At 38.2% G+C, this 17,074-nt stretch overlaps 1 protein-coding gene across 1 annotated transcript; it reads left to right on the top strand.

Moving 5' to 3' along the window:
* Window positions 1-14,515: 14,515 nt before the first annotated feature.
* LOC132051940 (FCS-Like Zinc finger 1-like) lies at window positions 14,516-16,040 on the top strand. The gene is made up of 2 exons (XM_059443221.1): window positions 14,516-14,904; window positions 15,652-16,040. The coding sequence occupies exons 1-2, from the start codon at window positions 14,570-14,572 to the stop codon at window positions 15,827-15,829; spliced, it is 513 nt and encodes a 170-aa protein (XP_059299204.1). The 5' UTR covers window positions 14,516-14,569; the 3' UTR covers window positions 15,830-16,040.
* Window positions 16,041-17,074: the final 1,034 nt, after the last annotated feature.

Consider the following 17,074-nt stretch of genomic DNA (forward strand, 5'->3'; position numbering starts at 1 on the left):
TTTTGGGGGGGACGGGGACGCCTCCCCCGTCCGAGTCCCCGCGGGCGTTTTTGCATATGTTTTCTGATTACGTATGATTTCGGACGTTTTTTTGATTAGCTTACTCGTTTTTTTCGACATTGGATTTTAGTTTTGTTTATTACATTTTCTCGCTTACATATTCGGTACATTTTCCGTGCGACCCCGCTTTCTTCGGGGGGGCTGCGTTCCCGTGCCGCGCGTACGTACGGGCACCGATTTGTGGATCCGTTGCTTAGGTTATACTCGTCACCGTCGTTGCTCCCTTTTGTCGGAGCAAGCATTTTCTGACTGCGAGATTTCCGTTGCATATGTACGTAGTTACTGCGGGCACGGCGGGGCCCCGTCCCGTCATATGATTATGTTTTGTTCGTAGAGGTACGCAGAGACACGTGGTGTGGGTTCTATATATGTTTCGAGATCCGCGTACGGTGGGAGTTTATCTATGTTTTTTGTGACGGCCTCCCGATGTCGGCCACCGTGGCGGCGAGGCCACTTGTCCTTATTGAATTATTATTTACGTTTGTCTTTATTATTTTGCTAATTTAGGGTAAGTACGTACGAGTGCCCAATCAGGGCACGTGGTCGCGCCACGGAGTTGGGTAAAGGACATGAGATCTCGAGGGGGTTTCATTCACTACCATAACCCGTAATTTCATTTAATCATCCTTCCCTTTCATTTCCTCCTCGGGCTACCTCGCAAGTCATTTTCTTGTTATTATTCCATTGCCTTAACGGAAGTTACATCTTTAGCGCACAATCTTCTTGCCTTACAATTAGTGTGAATAAGATCGGTGCATCCCGGTTAAGCTCTTCTTCTTGTCGAATCGATCACATTCTTCACGGACATATCTTCAAACATACCCATTCGCCGATGAATTACAAGGTGTCGACACAGCTAGCGATACGTGATTCTTGTCGTTTTACGAGTTACTAATAGTGATCGTTCCCCGTCTTAACTTTTACTTCCAGGTGATACAATTCGGAAGGAAGTTGGCGTATAAATTCACCCTCCTTTTTTAGTGGCCAACTAATTCTAATCACTTGTCTAGATCGTCTTACAATCTTTTCTTTAATGCACCCAAAATATTATCACCGTGTTGTTATTACCGACCCCAAAACTTTTCTCGTTACGCATTTACTGTCTCACCCTAGGTATGTAAATACTCCTAGGTAGCATGACTGCCCTTGCACGACCTGCATATTTAATCTTAGTCACGATCGTTCATTCTTTCGAGTCTCCATTTTCCAATATCATGTTATGTTTGATAACGATTAATTCTCGGCGCCACCTCGATTATTGCCCCCCGACTTCCATGCTTTCACTGCTGGCTTTTAGATCTCTCTAGCTTGTCTCAAGAAGGACTTTACCTGCGGCCCACGTATTCGTATCCAGGACTTTATAGCGTCGATTGTCTTCGCCTTACACTTGTATCTCTCTCCCTCGCTTCCCCCTTGTGCGGTAGGTTATACTATCGCCAATTCTACCTTGCCCTAAATCCGTATTTCCCAATCTCAATTGAGCGATCTTTAGGTTCCGACATTTTGATCGTCTTCCGTTCATTTACTCGCTCTCTTTCCTTTCCAAATATCGTTGTATTAGCACTTTCTAAGCTCAACATGGTGAAAACAGCATCAACTTGCCTTATAACATTCGTGCCATTTATATCTTTCTCCTCACTTGAACTTTGTTACCCCAATCGTCGTTAATGCTTCTACATACCGCTACTCGATTACGGGATACATATATCCACCGATCTAACCATGTGCGGGGATATCATGCATACCTATGCATACTTATAGCCCCTACTATCTTGCTTACAAGATATCTCCAAACACTATTCCAATTCACCCTAATTCTAGAACTGAGGCGTTGTGCCTTTTTTCTCCCTTACCGGTCTACTTGCCCCCGTTCGCGCAACCTTCTTGGGTTTACGTCCACCTCCGGACTCTTAATTTGTCCTTAAGTCACTCTAACTCCTCATTTACGCGCTATAGCCTGAATTTATAGAACTCCCGAAAAACTTCCCGGGGGTCACCGTCCCAGGATTTCTCTCGCTTGAAAGACGCTTAACTTTGAAACTTCGATGAAATACGGTGCCCCTAACGCCCGTATAATCGCGTCCACCCTAGTTGCATGACCTCCATCACGGGATGCGGGAGTAAGTCAAAAGTTTACCGGATTTCAAAGCGTTCTTATAGCATAATTACTATTTTACCCCTCCTTTGGTCCTCGGTATTCGCCTTTCATGCTCGCGGATGTGATTCTTTTCGTCACCGAACTTCCGATTTGATGGCGACGAGCTCACTTTGATCGTCACTACTTATAGGTATTTGATTGCCGGCCCTCGAATTTTGGCTCCCATTTCACCTCATTCCTCCTCCCTTCTATATCCGTGTCTTTCATAGCCCCATCACTAATGGTACTCGTATCCTTGACTACGCATATCATAGCCTATTACTACTGCTTGTCTCTCGCTCCTTCTTATTTCCTTACATTCGATTACCTTTCCCTTCTCATACTCGCTATCATTTTCGTTTTTATATATATACAATCCTTATTCCAACCTTCCCCTACCGAACTTGATAAGCCTTTCCTATTCACTCTATAGCTCGCTTTTCCTTTTCATACTTGCCCTTATATTCTAGCTACGTGGATCATATCTTAACTTTGGCTATCTTAACTTACCGGTTTTACTTATTTTTCATAACAATCCTCGTTATATTCACATTATATCGTATTCGTGCCTTATTCCTATTTCTTAATTTTTTTTTCTCTTTTTCCGATCCACTTTATCCTTGTCGTTACCAGTCGCCTTTATCTATTCATTCGTACCCGTCACTCTTCTTTTCCGGGTCGGCCATACTAGTGACTTAGTCAAATCTTATCATTGTTATTGGCACGACTTTCCAAGACATATTACAAATCTATATCTCATTTTCACTTTATTTACGGGAAAATTTCGTACAGTAGTCTCCTCTCGTATTGTCACTATCTCAAGACTCGTACACAGAAATACCAACAATGCCTCAGACGACAACACACGTATATGCATATCGCATCATATCACAAACTCACGGGGCTCCCGTTATCATCAACAAGACAAAATAATGAACGTACCTCATATTTCCAACTCAAACGGCACATCGTTACACTTTTCTTGTTTACTTTTCCTTTTTAATCACAACTTGTGTTTCAACCGTAATTTCATATCTTACCCGACATGTATCTTTCGTATCGTTGCTTACTGCGTACTTCGTAGTTTCCAACGTCGCTAGTCGCTTTCTTCCATCGCGTGCCATCTCCTCTGCCGAAATCAAAGGTCAATGTCGGGAATTTCCTATAACTTGGCTCTACGGCACGATCTAAGATGCCAAAGAAGAGTAACCATCCTAGATGCCCAGTAGCCTCCTGTTTATAAATGTGGCGCGCTTCACACCATAAATGGGACTCTACCTGACACGACTTTGCGTACAACCCCAAGACGAACCGCTCGATACCAATTTGTCACACCCCATTTCGTTAGGGGTGATGGGCACCCGACCCTTATTCGTGGCCGAGCGAACCCGCTGACTCACCAAATGCTCATAATTACGCTGGCTTTCAAATCATGACACAAATGTATAACGAAAATTTATCGAAGAACAATATACTTTTGTTTTTCTCAAATCAAATAAAATCTTGCAACATATGAAACTTATAAAACAACGCATAATAATATACCTACTACATAGCCATTTACATAACCGACATCTAACACCCACAACACTGCTCGCAGTCTCTAACACGTAACATGAATCCATATCATAATACTTTGACTCGGCATATAGAGCAACCGGAGCTCGCCAATCCCGCCGGAACATCTCCTACTAATATTTTCTCCACCCGGGTGTACACTATCGTTATAGCCCGTACCTTACACGATCGAATAATTTGAAGTAGTCGTGGAATGATGAAGGCAAGATCATGATCAAAAATTATTTTAATGTACAAGTAGGTCATGAATATTAATTGTGAATATTGTTGGTATGGAATATTGAGAAAGGTTGAGGGCAAAAAAAGAAATTCGCAAAAAGTGGCACCATGGTAATATTATGGAAGGTTAGGGGCAAAATGATAATTTCACAAAGTCCAACAAAATCTTTGAAAGGTCAAAGTTTACATAAGAAGGAATTGGTCTTCTTTATTAATTTTCAAGAAAAGGAAGAGAATTCTAGAAAAGAAAAGAATGGAAAAAAAAAGATGACAAAATAAGTCATCTTTTCCTAGAAATTTAAGAAATTTCTAGAGAGAGGTCATGTGCCCCTCACATGATGTGGAAGATATATATATATATATATATATATATATATATATATATATATATATATATATAGTGAGGAGTCTTCTTTTTTAATTCAAGAGTTTGGAGAAAGAAAGAAAGAAAGAACGAAAGAAAGGAAAAAAAAAAGGGAGAATTTCGGCCAACAAGGACATGGAAAGGGACCAAGAAAATAATTATTTTTCCTAGTTTTCCTACCTAATGGAAGGTCCTCTAAAACATGGAGTAAGTGTTGGAGCAAGTAGAAGGCTTTTTGTGTCATATGCCAACCCTAAACTAAGTGGGAAGTTGAAGGAAAAGGTAAGATTTCATCTCCTTTTGTGTGTGTTGTGGATAGTTTGTATATGTTGTAGTTTGTAAAAGTGGATGGAATTCATGAAAAAAAATGCATAAGGGGTGTGGCCGTGCATGAGGTGTGGTAGCCGAATATGTGAGTGCATGTGTGCGGTTGTGGCCGAATATGTATTGTAGTGTGTTGATGATGAGCTAATATTATTTGGTAATGTAATTGTTGTGTTGTGTGGATGGTAGTTATAGCCGTGTGTGTATGGTTGCATAGAAAGAAATGAATACATTTTACTTAGTCTTGTGTTGTTGTTGGAATGTATAGAGAAGGATGGAAATGCATGAAAATGTATAAGAAGTTGTTGTAACCGAATGATAGGTGATTTGGTAAGTTATGGTAAATTGATGTTATTTGACATTTTAGTTGTTGTCGTTATGGATTATGTGATGTAGAATAAAGAGTGTGGTTGAGGCTAACATATAGGGATAATACTGAAATGTATGGTTGTTGTTAAATTTGAAGGTTTTGGGTGAAGTAGTATGTCGATTGAGTCGTTGGAATATTACGCGAATTGAATTGAATTGAATTGAATTGAATTGAATTGAATATTGAAGTATTGCTAGAATAATTGTGGTATTGTTGTTGGTTTGGCCGGGTTAAACTCCTGGATTGTCGTTGATTAAAAATTTGGCCAAGTTAGATTCTCGGGGGTGGTATGTTTATAGGGGAGATGCTGCCGAAATTCCGGCAGACCATAAGTGAAGAAACTTGAAAGGTTACGACAAATATATGTCAATAAATCTAATGGTTGCATCAACTTTCTTGAATGTAGACTAGCGGAACCAAGCTTGGATGAATAAGCGTAGCTAGTAAGGCGAGCGCAGGTATGTCAAGGCTACGCCCTTTCTTTCTGTGGCATGATTCATACGCGAGATGTTATAAATGCTTCCATAACGTTCTCATTTTCAAAAGTTAGAAATAATGGTTTTAAGGCCTGATTTCCTTTTTAAAAGTTTACAAATATTTTCCAAAATGATTATTTTCTTCAAAAATCAAGTTTTATGATTTTGAAAGCTTTTATGACTAGAACGACGAATATGATTTATGATGGCAGGGATGATGCCAAACATGAGAAAATTGTCTATGACGAATATGTCAAAGATATGCTCTTTCCACGAATATGACGAAATGAAATGTTAAGCTGTTTCTTGGATAATGACTATTTTTTTTTAAGGTTCCAAAGTATAAGAAACGACATGTTATGATCTGTTTATGTTTCCCGTGATGTTACTCTTCCTTGATAGTCTCGCCTTATTGTACTAGTTCCTTCAAGGTGAGGCAAGCGCCTATGGTTATCCCATAATATAATCGGAGGTTACCGACCTTTACGTCACTCCGATAGACACGTAACTTTCCTTGGGCTCCCGTACATGCTAAATATGTATATGTACATGGGGAGGGGGGGAGGGGATATATACGGGGAGGGAAGGGACACATGTTGCATTGCCACTGGTCGGTGGCGTTATCATCCGGACGCGGGATGCCGGACGCGGGATGCCGGATATGGGATATGGGCGAGCCGACGTATTTCGGCGCTATGTGGGTGAGCCGACTTGTTCGGCGCTATGACATGATATGACCGGATAAGCATGCATGGTTCCGCCTTCGCAGGCACTCGCATGTATACAGCATTACGCTTTACATGATATGCTCCACATGTACAGGTTACAGCTTTACACATGACAAGTTCCATATGTACTGATTACTGTTTTACAGATGATATGTTCCATATGCACAGGCTACAGCTTTACACATGATATGTCTCACATGTACAGGATATTCTCTTTCACATGACATGCTCTACACACTCTTACTATATTATGTCATGCCTTATACTCGGTACAATTATTCGTCGACCCTTTCTTCGGAAGCGCGTTTATGCTTTAACGCCCCGCAGTACGCCTGATGGTTTGAAGATATTATAGAAGACATTCGGCAAAGTTGGCGGTGCCCCACTTGTTCTTGGGAGTGCTTCTTGAGTCAAAACTTGTACGCTAGATTTTTGGATTGATGTTAGAGACTTTGCGGATAGAGTCATGAGTGTAGTATGTCGGTCCCGATAGCGAGCACCATCGCCCAACGCGTCTTGTTGTATTATGTTTCAAAAAAAAAAAAAAATCTGGAGTTTTAACTACGACTTCTATTACTTGTTGACGTACAAATTTTTGAAGAGTTTTGATATGTAATAAGAGTTAGCGGGTTCGCTCGGCTCCAAACATGGGGTCGTGTGCCCATCACACCCTAGTAAAGTCGGGGGTGTGACAAAGTGGTATCGAGCGAGGGTCGGTCTAAGGGTTGTACGCAAAGTCGTGTCGGTAGAGTCCTGTTTATGGGTGTGAAGCCGGCCACATCTATAGACGTGAGGTTTGCGGGGCATCTAGGAATGGTTGACCTTCTTTTGTCATTAGATCGTGCGATAGAGCCAAGACATAGGAAGTAAGATTCATTATATTAATCTTTGATTTCCGCAGGCGCGCAGTATCGGCCGAAAAAGGCGAAGGATGATATGGAAGTCAAACGAGGTGAGACTGGATGGATATATTTTTTCTGTTACGTGGTGGGCACCGAACGGAAATAGTCATACATGCGGCGGAAGGTGGACATCGTGAATTAAAAAGGGCAAAACGGTCATTGTAGAAGAAAGGACGTATTACGAAAATATCTCGGAAGTGTAAAGTTTTGATTGGCTTGGATCGAAGTAGTAAAGGCCATGTAAGAAAGCTGACGCAAAATATCGGTGTTAAGGCACCGAATCTCACCAAAGTTTCGAGATTAAGCGTGCTCGGTGGGAGCAATTTCGTGGATGGGTGACCCCAGGAAGTAAACTAAAAGTTTTACAAATTGAGATATAAGGGACAAACGAGAAGCTAAGAGTGACCTAAGGGAAATCGTAGTATACTAATGGCCAAGCTATACGGGTCACATAAAACGAGGTAGGTTAGGGCGGGAAGAGACAGGGAATGCGTCACGGCCCCGAAAAGTTGGATAGGCTTAAATAGCGTTTGGAAGTATTTTGTGGGTTAGTGAATAATGCACATATATATATATATATGAGTGTGTAGATATTCCATATGATTGTATTGGTGGACAAGGGAGTCCCAAAGAATCGACGCTATGAGAAGGAAATTAGTCAAGTAAGGGGACCGAAGCCCAAGTGACAGCAAAGGTGAACGGTACAGGTGCTACAAGGAAAGCTGTCATTGTTTTACTATAGATTAAGACTGGAGAGTCTAATATAGTGATAATTGGAAAGGAAAGAGAGTGGGTTGATGGGAAGCAAAGAGACTAAAGTGCCGGAAGAAGGTGAAAAGTAAGAATTCCCAGTAAAGGAGGCTCCCGAGAGAAATTACTGGCAAAACGCGAGATTGTTTGGATACGAACGCAAAGTGGATCTGTGAAAAAGGATAGAGTGCGAGAAAAGGAACCAGGAAAGGAGTGTATGAGGTTAGAGGAGGAATAGTGAATAAGATAGAGGAATGTGAAGTAAAAAAAAAAAAAAAAGTGAGTAAGCCTAGCGACGATGTAATAAGACTTTGACTTTGAAAGATATATGAAGGAATAATAAGCTGTATTTGGCCATACTAGTATGGTAGCCACAGATATGGAAGAGTTGTTTTGAGAGGATGACCTCATAAGACAAGGTCTATGTGTTAGAAAGGAATAGTTCACAATCTTTAAGACCCATGTGGAAAAATAATAAGGGAAGGAAGGTACTCGAAGACGGCTAGCATATAAGGAGCCCCCCAAAGGGGGGGGAGACCATATCAAGTTAGACCTAAATAAAAGGAATCGTAACACTATCAAGTGTTAGAAAAGGAAATTTATTAGCTTGGAATCAGAGTTCAAAATATGTCGGCGTGTCACAAGAATACCTGGGGGAAAGTAGAAACGAAATGATAATAGGTGTACCACGAGACAGACATGAGGATAAAAGAGTAATCTGTAGTCACACCAGATCGATAAGTATAGATTGTATACCAGAGATATGGTTTCTGCTAAGGTGCGGTGACTAAGCAATAACGGAAAAGAAATGACTTGAAGGACGAGGATAGTGAGTTCACATAGTGAATTAGGAAAAACCCATGATACGAAGTAAGGACTCATGAAAAGGCTAAATGGTTTCATTACGACGGGATGAGGCAGACGATAACGAACGGGCATAAAGGGAAGAGCAGCTATAAAAGGGAACCCTCCCAGAGTATTATGACGCTCGTAAGGTCAGTTGAACATTCGAGGACGAATGTTCTAAAGGGGGGGGCGGATGTTATAGCCCGTACCTTACACGATCGAATAATTTGAAGTAGTCGTGGAATGATGAAGGCAAGATCATGATCAAAAATTATTTTAATGTACAAGTAGGTTGTGAATATTAATTGTGAATATTGTTGGTATGGAATATTGAGAAAGGTTGAGGGCAAAAAAAGAAATTCGCAAAAAGTGGCACCATGGTAATATTATGGAAGGTTAGGGGCAAAATGATAATTTCAAAAAGTCCAAGAAAATCTTTGAAAGGTCAAAGTTTACATAAGAAGGAATTGGTCTTCTTTATTAATTTTCAAGAAAAGGAAAGAGAATTCTAGAAAAAGAAAAGAATGGAAAAAAAAAAAAGATGACAAAATAAGTCATCTTTTCCTAGAAATTTAAGAAATTTCTAGAGAGAGGGCATGTGCCCCTCACATGATGTGGAAGATATATATATATATATATATATATATATATATATATATATATATATATATTAATTCAAGAGTTTGGAGAAAGAAAGAAAGAAAGAAAGAAAGAAAGAAAGAAAAAAAAAAGGGAGAATTTCGGCCAACAAGGCCATGGGAAAGGACCAAGAAAAAAATTATTTTTCCTAGTTTTCCTACCTAATGGAAGGTCCTCTACAACATGGAGTAAGTGTTGGAGCAAGTAGAAGGCTTTTTGGTGTCATATGCCAACCCTAAACTAAGTGGGAAGTTGAAGGAAAAGGTAAGATTTCATCTCCTTTTGTGTGTTGTGGATAGTTTGTATATGTTGTAGTTTGTAAAAGTGGATGGAATTCATGAAAAAAAATGCATAAGGGGTGTGGCCGTGCATGAGGTGTGGTAGCCGAATATGTGAGTGCATGTGTGCGGTTGTGGCCGAATATGTATTGTAGTGTGTTGAAGTGATGAGCTAATATTATTTGGTAATGTAATTGTTGTGTTGTGTGGATGGTAGTTATAGCCGTGTGTGTATGGTTGCATGGAAAGAAATGAATACATTTTACTTAGTCTTGTGTTGTTGTTGGAATGTATAGAGAAGGATGGAAATGCATGAAAATGTATAAGAAGTTGTTGTAACCGAATGATAGGTGATTTGGTAAGTTATGGTAAATTGATGTTATTTGACATTTTAGTTGTTGTCGTTATGGATTATGTGATGTAGAATAAAGAGTGTGGTTGAGGCTAACATATAGGGATAATACTGAAATGTATGGTTGTTGTTAAATTTGAAGGTTTTGGGTGAAGTAGTATGTCGATTGAGTCGTTGGAATATTACGCGAATTGAATTGAATTGAATTGAATTGAATATTGAAGTATTGCTAGAATAATTGTGGTATTGTTGTTGGTTTGGCCGGGTTAAATTCCCGGATTGTCGTTGATTAAAAATTTGGCCGAGTTAGATTCTCGGGGTGGTATGTTTATAGGGGAGATCTTTGTCAAATTCCGGCAGACCATAAGTGAAGAAACTTGAAAGGTTACGACAAATATATGTCAATAAATCTAATGGTTGCATCAACTTTCTTGAATGTAGACTAGCGGAACCAAGCTTGGATGAATAAGCGTAGCTAGTAAGGCGCGGCGCAGGTATGTCAAGGCTACGCCCTTTCTTTCTGTGGCATGATTCATACGCGAGATGTTATAAATGCTTCCATAACGTTCTCATTTTCAAAAGTTAGAAATAATGGTTTTAAGGCCTGATTTCCTTTTTAAAAGTTTACAAATATTTTCCCAAAATGATTATTTTCTTCAAAAATCAAGTTTTATGATTTTGAAAGCTTTTATGACTAGAACGACGAATATGATTTATGATGGCAGGGATGATGCCAAACATGAGAAAATTGTCTATGACGAATATGTCAAAGATATGCTCTTTCCACGAATATGACGAAACGAAATGTTAAGTCAAGTTTCTTGATAATGACTATTTTTTTTTAAGGTTCCAAAGTATAAGAAACGACATGTTATGATCCTGTTTTATGTTTCCCGTGATGTTACTCTTCCTTGATAGTCTCGCCTTATTGTACTAGTTCCTTCAAGGTGAGGCAAGCGCCTATGGTTATCCCATAATATAATCGGAGGTTACCGACCTTACGTCACTCCGATAGACACGTAACTTTCTTGGGCTCCCATGCATGCTAAATATGTATATGTACATGGGGACATGGGGGGAGGGATATATGGGGAGGGGAAGGGACACATGTTGCATTGCCACCTGGTCGGATGCCCGCGTTATCATCCCGGACGCGGATGCCGGACGCGGGATATATGGGCGAGCCGACGTATTTCGGCGCTATGTGGGTGAGCCGACTTGTTCGGCGCTATGACATGATATGACCGGATAAGCATGCATGATTCCGCCTTCAGAGGCACTCACATGTACAGGTTACAGCTTTACATGATATGCTCCACATGTACAGGTTACAGCTTTACACATGACAAGTTCCATATGTACTGATTACTGTTTTACAGATGATATGTTCCATATGCACAGGCTACAGCTTTACACATGATATGTCTCACATGTACAGGATATTCTCTTTCACATGACATGCTCTACACCTCTTACTATATTACTGTTCATGCCTTGCATACTTAGTACAATTATTCGTACTGACCCCTCTTCTTCGGGGGCTGCGTTTTATGCCGCGCAGGTACACCCAGATGGTTTGAAGATATTATAGAAGACATTCCAGCAAAGTTGGCAGGCCTCACTTGTTCTTGGAGTGCTGCCGAGTCAAAGCCTGTACGCTAGGATTTTTGGATCGATGTTAGAGACTTTGCAGACAGAGTCATGAGTGTAGTATGTCAGTCTTGATAGCGGCTTCATCAGCCAACGCGTCTTGTTGTATTATGTTTCAAAAAAAAAATCTGGAGTTTTAACTACGACTTCTATTACTTGTTGACGTACAAATTTTTGAAGAGTTTTGATATGTAATAAGAGTTAGCGGGTTCGCTCGGCTCCAAACATGGGGTCGGGTGCCCATCACACCCTAGTAAAGTCGGGGTGTGACAGTATTTTAAAATACGGATCGTATTTCAAAATGTATTTGGAAATTGGGAAAACTTACTTGATGAAATTGTAGAGTTTGAAATACCTTTCCAACGGTATATTATGGGGGTCAAACGGACATCTGTGCAAAGAGTTATGGCCATTTCTTGAAGAAATGCAATGCGATCCACACGGAATACAGACCGTATTTCAAAATACGGCCGTCTTTCAAAATACGGCCGCATTTTCTTCGTGAAAAATTCAATTTTCCGAGCACGTATATATTCGTCCATATCAGTTCAAATCATTATTTTTCATTCCTTCAAGCCCTAGAACGACCTCCTACCCTCTTCCATCATCAAGAACACCAAGGTAAGCCTACTCTAATTATTCCAACTCAATTCTAACATATACTCTAATAATCTAAGCAAGAAATCATTCTTCCTAATCTAGGGTTTTCAAGAAAACCCATCTCAAGGTTCAAGAATCAAGATTTAGAAAATCTTCTCCAAAATTTAAGTCTTTAATTCAAGTTTTGGAGCAATTAAGGTATGTAGAACTTCCATCCACATGTGGGAATCTCTACGTTCTTCCCCATGCTCCGTTTCTTGATATCCATGAAGTTCAAATCCTAGGGTATTAAACCCAACATATTGGTAGCCCGTGTTTATGTATTTATGTACATGAATTTTGTATCTATTTTCGTTATTGTATTCCTAATATTCCATTACGGTTATTAAGAACCCTAGCTTAATCCATGAATCATGAATTCTTCCTCATGTGTTCTCATTATGTTTATATGAAACTTTATGATTTTATCTAGCAAGTTACAAGCATATTTTCAAGTCAATTATATATACAATTATGAACTACTGTTATTCCCCATGAATCAAGAACATGTTTGCAAGACTATGACAAGTTATCTCATGAAACCATATTACAAGATATTTCATGAAACCATGTTACAAGTTATTTCGTGAAATCATGATTATAAGTTATTTACAAGTTATTTCACGAAAATCATGGGCTTATTTTAGCCAACTATATCATGTTCATGTTTTGGGATTTGCTTAGTTAATCGGAAGGCTCGGATAGCTCGAAACTACATAGCCACCGTAGGATAAGGGTTATCGACAGGAGGCAACACCTTCATTATGCGGTTGATCCTTACATGCTTATTATTACTTGAATCTCATATCCACGGCAAGATGTGAGTGTTTCTTGGTAGGACCTTGAAAGTACCAGATCATGTTGTCGGTTATCCTATAGCATTCCCCACGTTACAAGCAGTTTTATATACATGTATTTCCCTTGATTTACTGTTTTCAGACTTTACTCACGTTTCATGCTCATGTTCAAGTTACATTTAGTTTTAGTTCATGTCCTATACCTATGTTGTGCCATGCTATTCATTTCAGCAGGTTTTACATACTAGTACTATTCACCATGTACTAACTTCCCTTTTTGCCGGAACTGCGCTTCACGGTGCGAGATACGGATTTTCGAGCATACACCGCGCAAGAAGATCACCCCTCGCTTATCGGCTTATTGGTGAGCCCTCCTCCCGGGTTCAACGAAGTTTGCATTAGTATTCGGTTATGGTAGTCCGAGCCATGTCTGGTAGTTAGTATTCGGACATGTTTTAGAGGTTTCATAGACGAGATGTTAGTTCACAGAGTCAGTTATGTTTTCATGCTTGCAGACTATTACGTTTTCATGATTTTTCACGTTATGAGATAATTTCAAGACTTTGTTCCGCAAATTACATTTTCATGATTCATTTAAATTGCATCATATAGAGTATATTGTTTTGATGCCCATGTTGACAAGCAAGCCATGAGGTTCGCTCGGACACATGCAAGCAAGGCCCGAGTACCGTGTTACGCCCGGGCCATGGTTTGGGGCGTGACACCCTTATTAAGTGTTACGTCACTAAATTTCAATACCTATTTAATAAGGAGTAGTTTGGTCAAATTACTTTTTTTTCTTTAGGAGTTAGCATTTTCTTAAGGGGTGTGCAAATGGTTAAGTGGACACTCTTTGAAGCGGAGGGAGTACTTGATGATTCTTATTATATAAATCAGGATAAATTTGGAAGAATAACATCCATTTTTTCTTAAAATTAACTTACTGGAAAATACTACTCCATTTATCTCGAAATTGCATCGATGTTTTACATGAATGAATCATCAATTTGTCTTATCACACTTAACAACCTCTATTGAGCAGAGTTAAAAAGTAATAGGTCTAAATGTTAATAGTTCTCAAAATTATAATTTAAAATGAGTGAACAAAAGACTTGTGGATCAGCAATGAAGGCCTAAATCGTTAGCGGACATAAAAAATAATATAAAACTACAGTATGTTTCTTGGACTACAATGGTAAAGATGTAAATAATTACAAAAATAAGGATATACATGTCATAACGTATAAACAAACAATTAAATGGGAAAAGAAAACCGGGGAAGATACAAGGAAATTTTGGCCAATAGATTCCACTTGCACCATGGTTTGCACTTTACCCTTTCTCTCCAAGAATTTCTACCAAACTTTCTTTATAACCACCTCTCTTCCAAATCCCATTTCTCCATACATTTTCCACTCCCCCACTCTTTCTTCTCTCTGCAAAAAAACCAACCAACCAAAATGGACAGTGCAACAAGAAGAGGGCCTTGTTTCCTTGACAAAAACAATAATTGTCTTGCCTCTGATCTAGCTGTAATAGAAGCTGGACCTTTAGAGAACAATAATCAAAATCACAACCCATTGATTTCTAGGCCTCTTTATTATACTGCTTTACAAAGAAAAAGCAGTCTGAGGAATCTTTCTTCCATTTCATCTTCTTCAATGTCATCACCAAGATTGGCTAACACCAGAAGGTTATATGATGCTAGGTTTGAAGAAGAACAACCCCATTTCCTGGAAGCTTGTTTTCTATGCAAGAAATCACTAGGTCATAACAGAGATATCTTCATGTACAGGTCAGTTTTTGCTCATTTTTTTCAAACTTCAAATGATTCAATTTTTGGTTTTCCTTTTCCCGGAGAGGATGGATTTTCTGAAAATGGTAACTGGTTATTTCTGATCAAAGATCTTACTTTTATTCAAGAAATGATGATGACATTTGAAATTATAACCAGACAGTTTTATGTCAGCAAAATTAGTTCATGAAAATATAATCGCATTCATCAGGTTGAATAATTCGTTGATATATTAATTCGTCCAACTTAGCCCATTTAAAATTGACCAAGGTATATAACCCAACTTGATTGAAGAAGATTTTGTCAGAATATCTTTACGAATATTTTTTATTTGCTATATTTTACGTAGTCATAATAAAAAAAAAATAAAAAAAAAACAAATCCCGTTATATGGGCTAATTAAAAAAATTTCTATGCTAGAATCGCATGATAATTTTTTGTTTTAAATTTTTATCAAATTTAAAATAAAAAATTGATAAAATTTAGACGGGTATCATCTATGACCCACTTTTTTTTGCCCATTTTGATTAACTTGTAACTTATAACTAGTTCATTTTGATTCTCTAAATCCAGTTCAACCCACCCGTTTGACACTCAAATTCTTAACTATTTACAAAACAAAAATTATAAGTTGATCAATTGTTTATAGCAAGTGTAGATTTGCAAAATTGTGATTAGGCTTTTATTACTATTGGACAATTTAAAATGAGTACAAGAGATTGATTGTTGTTTTATTGTATGATGCAGAGGGGATATTCCATTCTGTAGTGAAGAGTGCAGGCAAGAACAAATAGAGATGGATGAAGCCAATGAGAAAAAAATGAGTCTGTCAGCTTCAAAGGCCTTGAGAGAAAAGGACCAAACAAAGTCCACTACCTCTCCCAAAAATTACCATTTTCCCAGAGGCACAGTTGCTGCTGCTTGAGTGAATAAAAGCAAAAAATATACTACTAGGATGAAATTGAGGAAAAAGCTCATTTCATCAATTAACTACAAACAGCAGTTAGAAAAGAGAGAGCTACAAATGAAACAAAGCTCTTTTTTATCTATTCTCTTAATTCTAGTAAAATGATATGTAAATGTGTTTTTGTTATGTATCATAACGACGATGGCTCTTTTTTTGTTGGGCTGGTCAAGTTTGTTTGTTTGTTTTTCTTTTTCCTCAGTTTTTCACTATTGAAATGAGAAGCAACGACGAAATTCTACTTTTTACAACTTCGTAACATCATTTCAATTTATGTTGCTATGTCTAAGCCCGAAAGAAAAAGAAGTTTATGTTTACGTTCAAATTAAATTACTTCCTCTTTTTAAAGCCTATTACTTTTTGTACTTTTGAGCCATGGATTAAACCGTGAAAGGAAGAGAGAAAGAAAAAAGGGTAAAACAAGTCTTGGAACCACGAGTCTTGGCTTGTAGATACGACTATTTGATATTTGTCCGAGTCCTTTGTACTGGCACATCTATCGTGTGTTGGCATTTATTAATTCACCAACTCACCTTGACTTCTACTTTCAATTATCACTAAAATGAATATGGTTTAACAATATATTATATGAGAATTAATTTGTATGATTATCAGATTCGTGAGTCTTGAGGATGGCTCGTAAACCTCTTTAGTTTATACAATATACGTTTATTATGGTATAATCTAGTTGTTACGGTTTGGTCTTGATTTTTTAATCATATTTAATTTTTACTTTTCTCTTGAAGGAAAGTTAAAATATAACTATAATTATTTTATTTTTCTGAAAGAAAAATATAATTCTCTTTTATATTTGACTAGTCATTTTTTTAGATGAAAATGTTTTGGATCTCTATATATTAAATAATTTCTCTCATACAATACAACACATAGAAAAGTATCTATAATGTAGTTCTTTAGATAGTTCTGCTTAAGGGGAGATTTATTTTTTCAATAGGTTTATAATAGTTTTTATATTAATTTTATCAGATCAAAAATCATATCATACTCTAAAGTCTTTTTTATTAATTTTTTTTTTTTTTGTTGATTTACTATCATTCAAGGTTAAAATTATTGAAACTTTTAGCCGTACGACGATTATTTCGATTCCATAGGTGAGTATCGAGCCAATGGTTCAATCGATTGAAGGCAGGTTCAAGGCGGTCACTTCAAATCAAGCAGCAACCGATTTCGCGATAATGAAAATTT

Source organism: Lycium ferocissimum, chromosome 4, assembly GCF_029784015.1.
Source record: "Lycium ferocissimum isolate CSIRO_LF1 chromosome 4, AGI_CSIRO_Lferr_CH_V1, whole genome shotgun sequence".
NCBI lineage: Eukaryota > Viridiplantae > Streptophyta > Magnoliopsida > Solanales > Solanaceae > Lycium > Lycium ferocissimum.

What these genes read in the sequence shown, in the direction of transcription:
- LOC132051940 (XM_059443221.1), top strand. Translation starts at nt 14,570, where the DNA reads ATGGACAGTGCAACAAGAAGAGGGCCTTGTTTCCTTGACAAAAACAAT. An exon ending in AGAGATATCTTCATGTACAG is followed by an intron (nt 14,905 to 15,651) that starts GTCAGTTTTTGC and finishes TGTATGATGCAG; the next exon opens with AGGGGATATTCCATTCTGTA.